This window comes from Buteo buteo, chromosome 9 (assembly GCF_964188355.1).
Source record: "Buteo buteo chromosome 9, bButBut1.hap1.1, whole genome shotgun sequence".
In the NCBI taxonomy this organism is placed as follows: Eukaryota; Metazoa; Chordata; class Aves; order Accipitriformes; family Accipitridae; genus Buteo; species Buteo buteo.
In genome coordinates, this window is record NC_134179.1 from 37,029,803 (window position 1) to 37,048,243 (window position 18,441).

The following is an 18,441-nucleotide window of genomic DNA, read 5'->3' on the forward strand; positions in this document are numbered from 1 at the left end:
CTCAGAATGTCCTAGAGAAAAGGTACTTTAAGAGTTATGCACTAGGAACAGCTGGAAGAGAGATTCTGGTATTGTGATGGTTACAAGAATTACCAGACCTCGATTAAATTCAAGACAAACCAGGACATTATGGTAATTTCAAGACTGCAGACAGGTGCCAGAAACACTGTATTAGACACTTGTGAGGAATTACTTGATTTATTTGCCAGCACACAAAGGGTTTCTCTTTCTAGGGACAATAATAGTCATTTTTTAAGAAACAGAAGAGTAAAGGACAGTCATCTCCCTTACCGAGAACTGCCTGCTTAGCTTAGTAGCTAGATTTCAGATTGCTTGCCATGTAAAATAGGTGTTAGCAAAGAGAATAAATTAACCACAAGATCTACACCAGGAATTATAACCCACTTGTGAACTAATTTATCAGGTTAATTCAGCCAAGGGTTAAAACAAATGAACAAACAAAAAAAAACCCAACAAGAAAACCTACAACAGGCCTCCTCCCCCCACCCCCAGTTTTCATTGTGGGATAAACTACTGCCATTTAAAAAAACCACCACTCTACAGGGTAGCAGCCCAACTGAGGAATTATTTGTCTGGAAGTCCATTGCTTTCAGGGTGGGATTCACATAACCAAACTTTAGCAAACAATTTTATAGTTTGCCATGAAATAGTTAACTGTGGCTTGTTAGATGAGGGGGGTGCAGTGGGTACTGTGTACCTTGACTTCAGTTAGGCTTTCAACACTGTCTCCCAAAAGATCCTCATATAGAAGCTGATGAAGTACAGGCAGGACAGGCAGGCAATTAAATGGACTGAAAAGCAGCTGAATAGCCAGGCTCAGGGGGTGGTGATCAGTGGCATGAAGTCTAGTTGAAGGCCAATGACGAGCAGTGTACCCCAAGGGGCAATACCAGGTCCAGTCTTGTTCAACATCTTCATTAATGATCTGGATGATGGGGCAGAGCATACCCTCAGCAGGTTTGGTGACACAAAGCTGGAGGAGTGGCTGATAGACCAGAGGGTCATGCTGCAATCCTGAGGGACCTCAACAGGCTGGAAAAATGACCTGATGTGAACCTCTTGAAGTTCAACAAAGGGAGATACAAAGTCCTGCACCTGGGGAAGAAAAATCCCAGGCACCAGGCTGTGATGGGGCTGATCAGCTGGAAAGCTGCTTTGCAGAAAAAAAGCTGGGGGTTGTGGGGCACACCAAGTTGAACACAAGCATGCAATATGCCTTTTTGGCACCGTGGGGGAGACCAAGCACCAGTAAAGGTTACCAGAGAGGTTTTGACATCTCCATCCTTGGAGACATTCCAAAGCTGTCTGGAAATGGTCCAAGCAACCTGCTCTAGGTGATCCTGCTTGAGCAGGGGGGCTGGACCAGATGACGTCCAGAGGTGCCTTCCAACCTCAACCAATCAGCAATTTCGTGATTCTGTCAAACACAGGTACCAGTGGCTCAAACTGTTAAGATGACTCAAGTTGTTAGATGATTGCCACTACTTTGATTCCATATATCCAAAATTTCCTTTTTTTTAAAAACAACAAAAAAAATCAATATAGAAACCATGTTTTTCTGGTTTTATTATGAGATATTTTAGCAGCAAATAGAGCACTCTAACCCCTTTGCTCTCTATAAATACTTTCTGGATTGCCACCAATGACAATCAATTTACTTGTGTACTTAAAAATAATTAAAGTTACAAAATAATAATTTTCTTTAAATGAAACATTGGAAGGAAGACCATAAAACATAACATAAAAAATTCAGTGTTATGAAGGTCATGTTATTGAATACAGGTTCTGTGGCAAGTTTTTTTGAACACAAACACTTGCAAACTGAAGACACTGCTTTTGACACAGCCATAATGGAATATCTAAATTCAGAAACAAGAAATGAATTATTCTGCCCCTGACCAAGAACTCCTTGAGGCCTTTCAGAGGACAGTAGCAGCAGGTCACATATTTTGTTGCTTATGTAGGCCAACCCGAACATCTCATACTGGGAGAAAGCCTATTAAAGTGTTGCCTGGCTTATGTATAAGCAGCATATCGACTGGAAGAAAATTCCTGTGCTTGTATTACCAAGCAGGCACACTGCAGTCTTGATTTTCTTCTCATTTGCAGCTGTGAAAAAAGCCAGGCTTTTGCAGTATTCTGATTTTCATCAAAAGCGATACAAATGATGCCTAGGATATTTCCTGAGATTTTTTTTTTATTAGATGCAGCAGCCAAAAGTTATTGCATTAAAATGGAAGAAATGCCAATGAGTTGAACGTAGAGTGTTTTTTCCTTTTAGTATTCTGTACTCAGAGCACTCTGCATGCTTTTCACAAGCACTATTTAGTTTTCAAGTTTAGTTAATCTTAACTCTCCTTAACTTTTCATCTTCTTACTGTGCCAAAGTTTATGACATTGTAAAACCAATAAAACAAACCAAAATATCTGAGCAGCTGAAGAAGCTACTAAGCATACCAGACATATAGAGCACTTTGTCTTTAAAACACGAAAGAGGGGTTTTAATAGGATAATTCATAAAATCTGTAGCACAGAAATTAAATAAAGAGAAAAGTACTAGTGATTGCCGTAAGCCAGAATCACCTAATAGTATTAAAGAGAAAGGAATGACCATTAGAGTCTATGAGATACTCTAAGTACCCCTCAAGGGCCTGTACATGCTTCACTTGCTTTATGTGAAGCCTTGTGTCCTTTAGAGTACAATCTTGTTAATCAGTTCTCAAGGTCACAGCTGAATGAGAGTGCGCCAGGCTGTGCATCTGTAGAAGATACTTATTTCTGGAAAAAATTATAGTTCTATTTATGTGAAAATGATATGCAGTTATGCAGTACATAAGTCCAAACCTGCAAACACTTATCCCTGTTGACATCATAAAAAAATCCTAAACCCACAAAATTCTTTGCAGAACCAAAGTCTAAAGTGTCAAATGCAAATTGCCCAAGGTGCCTGCACACCAAACACAGGGTCTCCATCTGACAGGACAAAATGCTGAAGGTGAGAGGAAGTGGACCCACCATGATAATGTGTCATTCCCATTGAAATCTGGGTAACTATAGGATAGGCAGGATGGGATGAAGAACAGTAGTAGATTTAGCTTTGCTCTCCTCTTCCTCCCTTATGTTGCCCAGTGCAGCTTCCCCTTCCATTAAAGGAGGAGTTGGCAGAAGAAAGAGAGACTGGCCACGAGGGCATAGCAGGGAGCAAACTGCAGCTCTGAGCAGTTGTTCCATTTCTCCACTGATCCCAGGACAGCACAGCTTATACAGCGTCTTTGAGGAGACTTACATTTTGCTAAGTGAACCATAACAAATTATTAAGTATCAATATGTGGCCAGACAATACTAAAATTAGATTTCTGAACGTAAAGTTCCAATAAGACAATATAGGCATTATAAAAATTGTGGAATAACTATAACCCAATTAAAAAGTGGACAAAATACCCTATCCAAGAAAAAAACCCAAACCAAACAAAACAAAACAAAAACCCAAAAACCCAACAACAAAAAAATCCAAACAGCTTTCCTGGCTTTGTTTGATGAAATTTGCCAGCCAAAGAAATAAAACAAAGCAAGCAGCTGAAATAAAAACGGATCACATAGTTAAGCTGCTAAAGAAAGAAGGGGAGAGAGTAACCCTAGTCTGACATTACTCAAGGATCAGTTGTCTCCCAAGAGCGATTCAAATGAGGAACTCTTACTGATGGAAAGGAGCTTTAAATGGCTGTTAATACCATCCCGACCTGTAATTCCTAACAATGATAATGGAATATTCTACTGGAGGGTGATTTAGGGGAGAACGAGTCCAAAGGTTTCAGTAGACTCAAAAAAGAGATAAATGGTTCTGACGCAAGATGGTCACTGCCAGTGACTGAGGCATAAGGTCATTGGTTCTTCCTGAGAAGCAGCTTAACCACCCTGCCATTCATACCTGTAAGACCTGGTATGGACCAGTTTATCCAGGTGCACTCTCATGACCATTCTCCACTAGCCATGGAGACCACAAGTACCTAGAGTCAGAATGCTTACTCGAAACTTCCTCTACCCCAAAGGACCATTATACTTACCTTTGAAAGATGGTGAAAAAAATTAAGCTTTTAAGAAAAATCAGTTTGATTTAATACCTACTGCAGTATTTTTATTTCTTTTTAAACAGGATTATTTTAGCAGATATACATATAAAAATATGCCTCCACAGAACTATAACAACTATTTTGGCTGAAATGTTAGATATATTTGAAGTACAAGACAGAAATAGAAAACTTGAAAAGTCAATGATGGAGGTCTTTAAAACGCTTTTTGTCTCTCCTTACTTTGGTATTGTACTTTAAACACAAGCTTAAACTACAAATGCACTGAACCAAATAAATTACTTTCTGAAGCTGTTTTATCTTTATGTAACCAGACTGAACCATACTGCAGCTTCACTTTCACCACATGCTTCCTGATCAGGACATGGTCTGATTCCTTTTGAGGCATATATACCAAAAGTGAATAAATATAACTTCTTTTGTCAGAAAATCCAATGCAAGTCAGCCAGTTTGGAGGCTCTGTAGGGAGCAAAGGTATAGTCTTGCTCACGAGTATAGTTCAAGATTGACATCAGCATTGTCAATCCGTTTGCAAGAACAGGTTGGCCAGATTCACAGAGGTAACATCTCTGAGAGCAGTCAGCTTTGCTGTACCGCATATCTCGAGAGGCTGGTCCTGGGTTTCTTGGCAGCTGTTTGTATGATACTGGCTTTAGTGATCACAGAGAATGTACCTTACGGGAAGAGGTTTGACTGTTCTTTTGTTACTGCGAACAAAACAAGAAGAAGAAAGAGGAACTGAATTTGCAATTTGAAAAATGCGAATGGCATTTGCATGCCAAAAAAGCACTGTCTCTGGTTCCTACTTTTACCAGAAATATGGGTGGATTTGTCTCCTGTGCAAAGTGAAATAAGAATAGTGTAATTACTGGGGAGGAAAAATGTTTAAAAATGTAATGCACTTCAAGTAACTAAAGATCACTTATAGAGAAGAAAGACAAAGGAAGAAACAAGTACATATACATATGTATATGTATGCATAAATGTTAATATATGTATAAATATGTTATTATATATAAATACATATGAAGAAATTAATCAAAGCTCCATTTTGCTTAATAAACATGTAGGAGTACATATGCTTAAAGTGACACAGAACTGAAACTGACTCAGAGGAGGGCTTTTTTAATGGTTATATCTGTAGAAAAACTCTGGGGAGGATCTGAAATCTTTGCACAAAGAAGCTAACAAGTATTCAGCAGAGTAGGCATCATTTTTCTGTTATCTTGCTATCTAGCTATGCAGGCTTTCTCTACTTTTTTAATCAGTATTCACTAATACTGAAATCTTCTATTAGCATTTCCAACCACAGTCACAGTTGATCTCTGGAGATCAACTGTAAGACAGGTCTTCTTCACAAGAGAAAGTTATACCAGTGTAATTGGAGAAATAATATTAAAAAAAAAAATTGAACACCTTTTGTTGGACAACTGTACTAGTTTTCATCCTGCTTACTGCATTTCAGTGTACGGCCATAAGGAATTACTTTAAAATAAACTAAAATAAACATCTGAAGTGAAAATAAAAGACTTAGCATAGGAGTTTATACCAATATAAAAACGTGTTTTAATTGTTGCCATTTGTCTTGTAGTATCCTTACGTTGACTTGCCAGAGCAATATCACTACCATTTACGAACTTGTACTGGGAAAATGATCATTCCCTTAATGGTCTCCATTTTCATCAGTCTTCGGATGTCTGCAGGCAGCTCCCTTAACATGTCACAGACACTGACTGAACTTAAGAAAACTTCTATGATTTATTTCTTGTCATTTTCAAACCACATTGCAAATCAGCATCTTTTTGCACCAAGTTCATAACAGTTACTTCTAAACAATTTTAACTTGACTCTGCCTATGTTTCAAGTTCTACCAGGGGACTGAATTTATTTTCGTTATCCTTGCCTGACTTGCCATGGATTAATGAAAATTTAGTTGTGTTGATGTCTTAGTTGATAATGAACTTAGCCCGTCACATCACAATTTACACTAAAATGTTTACTGTCATTTATCATTAAACAACAATGATACCGTTATTACAATCATTTAGTATTTCAACATTGCTAAGTTTTACACTAAACATGTATTTAAGTTTATTAAATGAAGTTTTATGCAAGCATATTCATTTGGAAGAAAAAGGAAATTCTTTGCAGAAGATCCAAGAACAAAGTCTACTAGTTTCTCTTACAGAAGAAAATAAAGACTAGACTCTTTGTGAGACTGGCTTCAGAAATTGTCACGTTTTCAGAGTCAACCTTTAACAACATCCAAAAAACAAGGGAGAGGAAGAGGAAGAAAGAGGTATGAATGATCACGAGCTGCTAACAACAACAACAAAATAATTTCCAGCTAATAAATTCCATTAAAGTTCCATCAATTGCTTTTGAATGATTACAAGACTGTAATGCTCTGAGAGCTTTGCATGCTCAGTTGTTTACAACTGTTGATAGAAAATGTGTGAACTATTTTCCTCACAGTGATGTCAACTCAGTACAGTGCTATGCCCGTTTATTCTACACCATAGTTTATAGAGAAATAAAACAATAAGTGTGCCCATTTATTATACATATATAAATGAACATATTTCTTGAACATATTTCTCAATCCCTTGTTTTCCCAGACAAAATTTTGTACCCATATGCCCTTGAAATTGATACACATAAAAAATATTTTTCTAGAGTTTGGGATTAGTACCTTGCCTGAGACATCTATTGAAAGCAATATGTACAAACTCCCCATTAAATTTCATACATGTTATTTTCCTAAAATGTTTATATAAATTAGGCGTTTATGATATCTGATGAAAGTCCCTACTGAGCTATTACACTGAGGAATTGAATGGCTATTAAAGACATTACCTAGGACAACAGTTACTGTTCCATATTAAATCATTAAGCGACTCTATGAAGTGTCAAGCAACATTTAATAAAGTTGCCTACATATTATGACAGGTTCTCTGTCTTATGTATAGCTCTTCATGTGTTTGATTTCAGAAATTACCTCCTGGCACTTTTGCCTGATACAGCTGTTTTCAATTTTAGCCAAGTTTCTATCTACAAATGAAAATTTTTCTGCCATGTACATATTTAGGTTTTAGCTGCCGGGCTGCTTCATTCTTTCTCTAATATTTTCACTTTTGTTTCTCTATGCTGTAAATGCCAACTATATCTTCCACAAACACACTTTTTTTCCTTTCCAAGTTTTGCTAAATTACAATAATAAGAGTTTGACAATACTGCTATAGCAGATGTCAATGATCTTGCTATGATTTTATGACTCAAAAATAACCTAGAAAAAAAGTGAACCATAGTGGAAAGCAAATGTTCATGTTACTTTTTTCTCTATAGAGCTTTATGAAGCCAAATATTCTATATTTATTTTTCTGTATATCTAAAGCTAGTTACACACAATCTTGTAGATTTTATCCAAGACATAGCAGCCTAAAAGGATTATTCAATTATCAATGCAAATGCTAACAAATTACTAACTCCATGACTTTGTCAGAAATAGATTTAATAGCTCTGTTTCTTCCACATTAAACAATTGTCTTACAAAGCCATCTTTCAAAAACTAGGCTTTAATGGACTTAGTGTTCATCTTTTTTTCAATGCCCTTTATAGGAGTGTTTAGAAATTTACTTATTTTTGACTTCTGCTTCAATAAAAGCCTACACTCTCTACATCCTTTTCAGTTCACTGAGTCGGCTGTATCTTCTCCATTTCTTTTGTCCTAGTGGAATGCACGTCTTTCCTAAACAACAATTAATGACAACAGACTAAAAATTAACTTCTCAAAACTAAACTCAATTAAATAGATACTCATTAGTAGCAACTAAAATAATTTCTGTTCTACATATATTCTTTCTCTCTAGGACACTGAAAATAAGGAATAAAACAAAAAGGAGAGTTGGATAAAACTGAAATTGGGAAAATTAAATTGAGGAGATGTACTGTATCTCATATGAAGTTAGAAATGCACATTACATAAATCAATTCACAATAGAAGGAAAATTCAGTTGTGACTTTCAAATAGTCCTAGCAGTGGGTGTTTCAAAACACTTAAACGTATCAAAAGTCATATATACCTATACGCACAAACATATGTATGAGTTTAAAAAAACAGCAGCGAGTCAAGACACTCCCTTCAGTGACTCCTTCCTACCTTTGATAAGTTCTGTCAGTTAAGCAGAAAATGAATGCAATTTTCTGCCTTTACGACTTCTGCTGATGTTCAGTTAATGAGGACAGAGTAGTTCTGCCCCCAAGTAGCTGGAGGGTGGCTGTGAAGGGGTCATGGCTGGGAAAGTTGGAAAGGTGTAACAGTAAGTACACTCCTTGTTTGATATCGTGGACTGTCTCTCAGGGATGTGCTAGATTTCAAATCTGCCTCAGTACAGTAGAAACAATATATAACTATGAGTAAAACAGGAAGCAGAGCAACATTCTTCACAAAATCAGCTGCTTAGAGAAATCAATATATATACAAGTTTAAAAGTCATGTTTGTTTTTTTCATACATGCTGTTGATCCATATGTGTACATACACATTTTTGTGTATGTATACACAACTAAAATACAATGCTTTATCTGAACTATATTTGGAAACGAGTTTCACACAATAAAGACATGTTATTTCTCTATACTTAACTTTGTTTCCAAAGAACTTTTATGTCTCCCATCTTCCATCAATGATTCATTAATGACACATTGAATGTTAGTTACTAAATGTCAATTCATTAAAAACATTAAAGCTGTGACATTTTTTTTTTAAAAGGGCAGACTTCTCATTGTTTCACTTGGTTTTATAAAATTTTCTTCAGCTGTCACCTATTCACATGCAATTCCTTATTGTTGCTTATTTTTAAAATATTATAAAAGAAAGTTGGAGACAGTAAAAGGAGATGGTCCAAAAGATCTCAGCTTACTGAACAGCAAGATTAGCTGACCGGCCAGCTGCTCCAGCAGACAGCAACAGCTGAAGTCCCTCCACAAAACCTTCCAATAATACTTCAGTTGAGATCTGAAAGGAACATCTCTCTGCAATTTGTTTACCATGTTCCTTCAGACCTCAGGTCTCTGCTGAGATTATTAGGCTTGCTAATTAGTATCACCTGTGATGGTGAGTCTTTGAAATATGGATGTCTTCCCAAAGACAACTGGATTGTGACCTCCAATAACGTTTCTTATAGGTCACTATACTGCTATCAGCTGGTGATAATATTCAGCTATTACTAACCTTGCCTGGAGCAAAACCAACCAGAGATGAGAATTCTTTGCCTTCCATGTTAAGGAATTCATTTTACAAAGAAAGAAAAGAAAGTCACAAACACCTGAGCCTGCAAACAACTATGACAGAAAAGGCATACTGTGGGCTTGCAAGTTTCAAAAACCTCTCTTTGAACAACATTGCACAAGCATCTGCTACTCCGCTTTTCTTAGACATTCCAAATGAATTCTTTTATATTTAAACTTACAGCACTTGCACAAAAAATATATTCATTAGCTAACATTTTTCATTGATTGCTCATATGAAAGTAGTCAGACTCTTAGGCTTCCTCAAAATATTTTGGAAGTGAGGTCCACCAAATTTTGCACGTGGTGTACTTGGATACCTGACACATTTCAGTTTTGAAACTATTAATTCATCCAAATACATTTAAATATTAAGTCTTTGTGTCTTGCAACATGCATTAAAATACAGAAGTGAAGAAATCTGCAAAAACAGCTCACTGCATTAATTGTGCCTTAAATAAGAATGGGAGAGAAGGTACAAGATCTAATATAAAGCCTACTGATAATATTCTGCAATCTGCAGGCTTCAGGTGAAACTTCAAATGAAAAATGAAATTGATATGTATTGCATCCCATAGGAAGCTGGAGATGCACGTTACTGAAATAAACTCAAATTAGAAATAAAATTCACTTGTGACTACCTTGAAAATACTTAGCAGTGGGTGTTTCAGAAACATGTAAACATACCACAAGTCATATATATTTGTATTCACAAATATATGGATAAGCATAAAAAAAATCAGCAGGCAGTCAAGACATACCCTTCCATTTGTCCTTCCTGTCAAATGTACACATATACCAAGCAAACAAAGGATTAAGGTAGAAAAACTTCTACACCATAAAGAAGGGGAAGTAGGCAGGTTTTGTTCTCCCAGATGGAGAGAAAAGAAGTTCATGCTTTATGTTTAGCAAAGGAGATGAATGAGGTTGCATAAAATCCTCCTCACTTCTCCCCTACCAGCAAAGGACACATACAATATGACAGTACAATAGCTTCACCAATCTATTAATTTCTTCACAAATCTGTAGATGCTGGAAGCTGTCTCACTGAGATGCAGTTGCAGTGCAGATCTTAATAGAGGCAAATCAGTAAGAAGTGCAATGCTGTCCCGTCATCACCATAGGGGGCTGCTCTATACTAGTGGTTACAATTCCACGGAAAGGTTAAGGCAACTGAATTCCATGCACAAGGCACATCTTCCAGAAGCCCACAGTACAAGTGTTTGAGTTTAAATCCCACAGTGTGCACCACTAAAGAAATGAAGGTCACTTACTGGCATTATTAGATTTTGTTCCCATTTCAAAATACCAACAAAAGTGCCAACAAAACGTTTTCTTTGCGCAGTTTTGTTTGTATCAGAACTCAAATATTACAGTTGTAACAATCAGTATTCTACAGGCTTACCTTATTGGGGAAAAGAAAAAAAAGCTCTAAACTAATTTGTAACAGTCCTTAGTTTGATATTTGATTAATTTCTTACTTTAAATAAGTGATTCTTAAGAAATCCCATTAATTCTAGGAGCATTAGGAGAGAAAGCAGTAGACATTGTCCCTGATGGTCATAGTACTTAGACAAAGTAGATTTAATTCTTAATGTAATCTTTTCCCATCCTCTTTGAACTACTCAAGGTATGTAAAGACAACAGAATGTAACAGGCAGAGATTGGGAGCAGAGATTGCATTATCAACACAGGTCACAGAGAGGGAAAACGTACTTTATATTTAGATGAGCTAAATGTAGATTAACTTGTTTGGGTTATAATGGCCCAGGGGATAATTTTAGGATCCTATACCCTAGAAGCAAAGAGAAATAGCAATTATAAATCTAGTATAAGGTGCTGTTTACTCTTCTGAAAAACATCACATGGGTAATGTCTTTTAATGGACACAGTCCGCATTTTGATCTCGGAAGGGAACAGAATGTCTCTGGTAAAACTCTTTTCAAATAACAGCAAAATTGACCTGAATCAAATTTGTAGGACAGCTTCTTCACTTTGAAAATATTTACAGTTCAGATATGGATCCTTATCAGAAGCTGAATGCTGCAAATTTTCCCTTCAGCTGCAACATTTGCTTCAACACATGAAACTGAAGATTCTGGAATCATTTGTATTTTAAAGGTTTTTGAATACCGTGGCAGACCTGCTACCTCATATAATTTTTGCCATAATCACTGCTATATTCCTCCTCTGATATTCTTTTTTTCTTTAAATCCAGACTGCATCAATACCAGGTATTTAGAGAAAGAAAGAAAGGTAAGGCAAATTATTTCAGATGTTTCTAAGCAATCTTTTAAACTGTAATAGAATAAATATTTTACTTCAAAGCAATGTACAATGTTAATGTGCAATATAGGACAGCATGTAATGGTCAGTAAGGAACTTGGCACACCGTCTATATCAACAACAATGTCATAACGATCAAAGCCCAAAATATTACATTACAAAAATACTAATCCCCATAATAACCGGGGGGAGTTGGTCTTCCTTTGGCAGGTAAAATCCACAACTGAAAATCATTCACATATATATTATTGAGAAGCAAATTAATATATCCTTTAGCAATTTGGAAATACTACCCCATAAAAATGAAGCTCGTGACTCTTAGTCCTGACTCTACAGTAACGGAAATGAGTGAGTAGGAGTGACAGGGAGATGGCACACACTGCTGCTGAAGGGAAAAATTTTGTAAGTTGTAGTTTTTCTTCAGGAAAAAAAATAGACTAAAAAAAAAAAAAAAGATGGCTGATTAAGACCTAGTGAGAGGTTTTGGAGGCTCAAAGTAGTCCCACCAGAACCAGATTAACACACAGTTATCCCTAACGACATGCAGTGTCATTCATTCTTTATTGACTGAAGGAGAAGAGAGATGTCTACTGAATTTCTAACAGGACTTCCTATAGTACATTCACTTTGAGTTTTTCTCTCTAAGTACTGACCTTCTCCAATACTCTCCTGCCCATGGAGTCTAATGTGGTCACAGTCTGAATTGATTTGGCTGAAAAGAATTATGACAAAGACCTTACATCGCAGTTATCCTTGAAGAACATCCAGCATGTGCACTTCTAACTCTCACCACTAGCAAACTGAAGCTCTCACTTAAAACTCTAGTCCGAATAGCAGAAAAACATATTACAAGATTCCATTGTCTAAACAAAATAAAACTTTTTTTGTCCAAGATTATGAAGTAGGTATTTATTTGATAAACACAACACCAAATCTCATTCTGGAGAAATCTTTCTACCTATTTAGTGACAGCAAGCCCTATATATCTTTTACACTTATCTGTATTTGTTGGTAGCTAAAAATAATGGTGCCTTTAGGAATTGTACCCTGCCTAGTTTGTGAAAGATGACGTGAGACACTTCTGTTCTGCACATTTTATTTTTACACTGCTTAACGCTGCTGTTATTCCTGAGCCTGATTTATGGGTACCCTTGGGTACTCCTAACCCCTTTTGATGTTATTTCTACGAGAAACAGTTGACAAAAGCAGATCTCCCCTTGAGGATTGCACAGTTTTAGTATTTGTTTCAACTTTCAGCCATTTGCTCAACCTATTAAGAGCCTCTTCAAAGACATAAAATAGCAAACCATCACCTTGAATGCTACGGAAAAATATAAATGCATAAAGGCTGCCAATTCACACTAACTCTGCTGTAGATAAGCAGAATACATTGGAAGGCATTACACTACATGGAATACTGCCTATGGATTTAGCATAACCCTACAAGGGTATTTGGCTCTGAAGTATTTCACTCTGTTGGTCATAGCCGCATGAAAATATTCATATCAAATATAAACCCAAGGCAAACAGAAAGTGTGCCTAATGTAAACCTGAGAATAAAAATCAGTAATAGGCTTAAGCATTACTTCCGCTTTGTATTTTTTCTATATACCATAGAGTACACTACTGCTTTAAATAAGATTTTTATGAGCTCTGTAAACCTTGCTGAAACCATATGCCATTCCAAGAATCTTGAAACTTAACTGCTCCACCTGTGGTGGACTAACTGTCCACGATAAATGGATGGAAACAACTAGAGAAATGGTATATCTTGCCATGAACAATAATATTTAAGAAATGTGTAAATAGTACCTGGTTGTCACCTTTTCCTGTTTAATTTTTTTCAGCAAAAAGGAAGAAAAATGTATTTTGATGAACAGACACAGATTTTTTATTTTACTGTAGTGAACCTAATAAAAAGTAATACTTTATGTACCAAATACAGTTATTCTTCTTTTCCACCTGAATGCTACAGAATGATGAAAGTAGGTTTCACAAAATACTACAAACTGCAGTGCCCTGGATGCTACTTTTCAATTGCAGAGGAGTATTAGAAAGTAATCACCAGTGCAAATACATATAGTCACTGAATGTTTAACTAAAGCAAAAAGGTTATGGGTATTTGTGTAATTTCTTTGAGTTATATATAAATATTCCAAGAATGCTAGGTTGGAGAAAATAATTAGAAACTCCAAAAACTGAGCAGGGATTTCATAAGTAGCCCAAAAATTTACAATGACCTTTGTGCAACACTGATAAATTATTTCAGTGTCCGATCTCTAGCTCTTTGCAAAATGCACTTATCTTTGACCATCCTTGCAATTGGAAAAAAAGAAAATCAGAAATAGAAACTAAAATAATTTCTTTCACAGCTTTAATTGGAAAATTATTTTGTTCACCTAAAGATACATGTGAAATTATATTTTAACAACTCACAAGACCGGCCATCCAAAAAATAAAATAGAATAAAGTCGTCTTAGTACCTACTTCAGTTCTTGGTATCACCTACAAATGTTTAACATTACACAAAACTGAATAATAAATTTCTATGGCTTTAAAAATCAAACTTTGGAAAGATAATCAGCATTTAATGTATGGATACATTCTCAAAACTTTAGAGTTATCACAGAAATGTGTATCAATATTTTTACATGATGAGACAGAACAATTTTTTTCCATTTTAGTTCCTCCAACATTGCCTAGAGAAGGGGTTTTTAGACAAGTTTTTTCTTCTTATTTGTTTTCTTCTGGGTTGTTTTTTTTTTTTCTTTTTTTTTTTTTTTCTTTTTAAAGAGAGAGGAATGCTTAACGAAAATACAGTAAGTTGTCAGGAATAGACAACTTTTACTGCAGTCTAGAAATACTTGATTTCTTGAGAACCCAGTGAACACAGGTCCTGGAGACAGATACCATATATCCCATGAAGCTCAGTTGTTAGTTTAGCAATTTTACCCCTTCATGGTACTTCATGGTGTTTGGTGACGTCTTCTGACGTTTCCCGAGCCCTACATAGGGAATACTAGGACATGAATAACACTTTTCCTTGCCATCTTACCACTAGGATAAAAAGTATACTTTCATTGCATTCATCTAGTTTCAGCAATGAGTCTTTGTGTTTCAGCTTCCTGATTAACCCAAGCTGGCTGTGATGAAGAGCCAGGCTACCTATCACAGTACTGTGTAGGATATCTGTCAGTTGTTGCAATTTGGCTTGGGATCAGGGACCAGCCATCGGCCCTCTTTCATTTAGCAGAACAGACATATACTAGGGCTCTGCACTGCAGTAAGACAAATCATTCCTCTTGCCCAGTGAATTGTTGGAAGCAACAGGAGAACTAGCCACTTTTAAGTAGATTAGTCTGTACCCTCCCTGCAAAATGCTGAGGTACCGATTTGAGAGAGACTGATATTTGGCCTTTAACCTGTATGTAGGAGCCAGTTCTGTAAATACACCACAGACCACGCTGCCAAAACCAGCTCTTTCCAGAAGACACACCATATGAATCAGTACAGAGCTCAAGCATCCATTGCAACTTCTCTCTTTTGACCAACAACTATCACTTTGCAATTCTCTCTGGTACACATTTTCACTTAAGGAATGGTGTGCTACCTGCACTGAGGCAGAGTCAAGGTACAATAGTTCCATGTTAGTTAACCATGAAAAAGAGGAGGAACTGAAATAATATTGCCTGCTTCCCACTGATTTCATCTGTTGCAGTTCCACAGGCCAGTAACAAAGGACCTGCTCATGGGTGGGAGAAGATTAGGATGTGTGCAGGAAAAGAGAGGTCACCCACAAAATCTTACGAAGGATACAGTAAGGCAGAAGAGAATATCCTTTTCATCATTCCACTGCATCACTTGAGAAACGAGAGAGGAAATCTACACCTAGAGCTCTAGGAAGTATGAGAAGTCAAATTCTGGCTACATAAACTTATTAGTGCATTTACAACCTTTAAAACTGCAAGAAGGCTGCTGGAGTACTCTCATGCTCACTCTTGGGATAACTGATTTCACTGCCTCCTGCCAAAAAATTAATTCCATGGCCTACAAGACATACTGGGTCAGAAGAGTATTCCCCTGACTTTTGGGAGATTGAAGGGGATACAACTTCTCTGTAGGCTGTTTTTGTAGTATCTGCCATCTAATCCTCACCTCATGCCACAGGCTTTAGAGATCTTGCTATGATCAAACAAAATCTGTCAGCCATTCAGAAAACTAAACTGAACTTTCATTATCTAAAAAGCATCTCTATGCTCCATAACAGAAGGCAAACCTATTTATGAACAACTGAATCTGCTATGCAAAATGAAGAGAAGACTGAAAGACTTACTATGTGTATGAGTAACTTCAAAGAACCTGTTGTCCCCATCACGGATAGATAACTAGGAATTGCTAGTGCCTTGTCAGATGCTCAGGCACCCAAATCCTACTCTGTTTCTTAGGGTACTTGGTCAAAACTCCTACAAACTTTTAGAAATAAAATACTTTAAGATCAATTAACAGCATCTCAGAAGGGGTCCTGTAAGCTGGAAAGAATCTGAACAGCATGAGGCCAAAAGGAAGATGTGTCTTCCTTCCCTATTTAGTGCATAAAACCAATAAGCTTATTCATAAATAAATTTTCCCAGATTGTGTGTTGAGATAAAAGTCGACTGAAACTTAGGTCTCCAATAGTTATTTGATGCCTTAATTTAAATTAATGAGAATTGATATGCTTTTGTGACATGTCAATAAATAATCCCACTAAACTTTACTAGTACAGTTTAGGAAGCCAATAGTTCCAGGAACAGTTCAGCTAAGCAAATCCAGAAAATTATGTTTTACCTCTTTCTTTCCTTTGGGACTTTGCCACAAAACAGAGGAAAAAAATTACAACTTCACGAATATGGGTGAATAGCTCTGTACTGAATATATCAATTCAGGAAAATGACAACATATCCATTTCAAATTTGATAGAAATAATTATAATGAGTTCTCAAGCCTAAGTAAGTATATTTATGGCTGATATTCCTCCCTCTTGTTCTTGGGAAAAGGAGAAAGCTGGGCTCAGAATGGAAACTTCATAAAATCCTTAATTACAGAGAGGTTAATACTGCTGCATGCCTAACCACTGGGGACAAGCTATCTAAGTAATTCAGCATGTACTGTCTGCAAGGGAGCCTCTGAAAGAGACACATGGCAATGCTGTAAATGCTGTGTACATGGGAAGTGATGGACACCATACTCTTCAATGCACAATTATCTTTTAATCTCAAACTAAGACTAATTTTCTTGAGCCAAATACCGTCAGCAACCAATCACCTGCTACCAATGCAGTAGCACGCAAGCACAACATAATATAATCACACTAGCTCTGGGATAGAATCAGAACAACCTACTATTTTCAATAGGAAGCTTAATTCCAGGAATCCAGCTTTTCTTCCCCCAAAAGATATCTCCTAAAAGTTTCATTCACACTTCATGCTATCCTTTACAATTTTTCTAAATTCATTCTTCTATTGCCAAATGCAGACCAATCAACAGCAATACTTAAAGTGTATAACATGGTGTTATTAGTTTTGAGGTTCCACCTCAAAACATCTCTTAACCACTAGGTAAATGAGTTTCAGGTAATTCTTCACAACAACGGTAGTTGCCCTTCTCAGGCAATTGCTTTTTAATCCATGCATTTGCAAGTAACGGTATTCTTGAATGTATGTGCCCAAATACCATACGGTAAGATGGATTACAGTATTTAAAACTGCAATAAACAAGAACATGAGAACAGATGCATCATAACAAATTCTACTTTGATTTATAAAACAAACACCAAAAAGTTCCCTTCTGCAGGAACAGTTTGTCCCCCTCAAAATTGGGCTTTCTTCCACTGGCTTTTAAATGCAGATTAGCAGCAAAGACCTACACACTTATGCCACTATCTTGAGCACTTGACGTTGTAGTTATAACTTAAGCAGTCAGATTTGCACCTGTAACTCATCTAAGGTACAAAAACATAAATTGTAATCATATCGGCAAAACAAAGAACACACCTAAAAATGTGGCCCATTTTCCACCATGATACTGGGGGGAAAAAGTGTTTAAAAAGGAACACCAGCAGAAGAAAAAAAGCTCTTTGAAAGTGATAAGTACTCTGAAGCACTGAGACCGTGCATCTCTGACGCTTTTTGTTGTACTTACCTAATATCTGTGCATGTTATACATGTGATACAGCGACTGTTTGTTGTAACGAGGTTCAAAGCCACAGATGTTTCACTGTCAGTTGTTGGGTGTGCTCCACATTTAAAGTAAAACTCCTGAAATATTGAAGGACAGATAAAGAGAAGATTACATACCTGCCGCTCATGTCCTCCCTTTATCTTAGCCTAACTGACATGTGAGACAACAGACAAATCACCACTGCCAACAGAAAAGGAGGACAATCATTAGGAAAGGTTTCCAAGGAATCCCTTGCAAAAATACCAGTCTAGTTGTGTATTTTGTTCAGTCATTTCCCTAGCAAAGACGACATCTACCTGTGTACTAATTTGATATCTGTGTGATACATTCTGTGATTCTCTGGATTTACAGAAAAAAATTACTTTATCCAAGTATAGTCACCAAAGGCAGAATACTAAGCATTGTCACTATGCATTAATATTTCCACTTTTTTTTTGTTTTGGAACCCCAGAACATGGAATTTTAGCTCTGAATTAGTAAATTCTGACATTGCTTTCGTGATGCTGGAATTCTATAAGATACAATTTTACTATCATGTT

At 36.6% G+C, this 18,441-nt stretch overlaps 1 protein-coding gene across 2 annotated transcripts in view; it reads right to left on the reverse strand.

The window, feature by feature from the left end:
• Positions 1-18,441, reverse strand: part of PRKN (parkin RBR E3 ubiquitin protein ligase) — a 788,033-nt gene that overhangs the window by 361,575 nt on the left and 408,017 nt on the right. For both annotated transcript variants that reach the window (XM_075036090.1, XM_075036089.1), the window contains one exon: positions 17,864-17,979. In XM_075036090.1, coding sequence (XP_074892191.1) covers positions 17,864-17,979 — 116 coding nt within the window. The remainder of the gene's footprint in view (positions 1-17,863; positions 17,980-18,441) is intronic.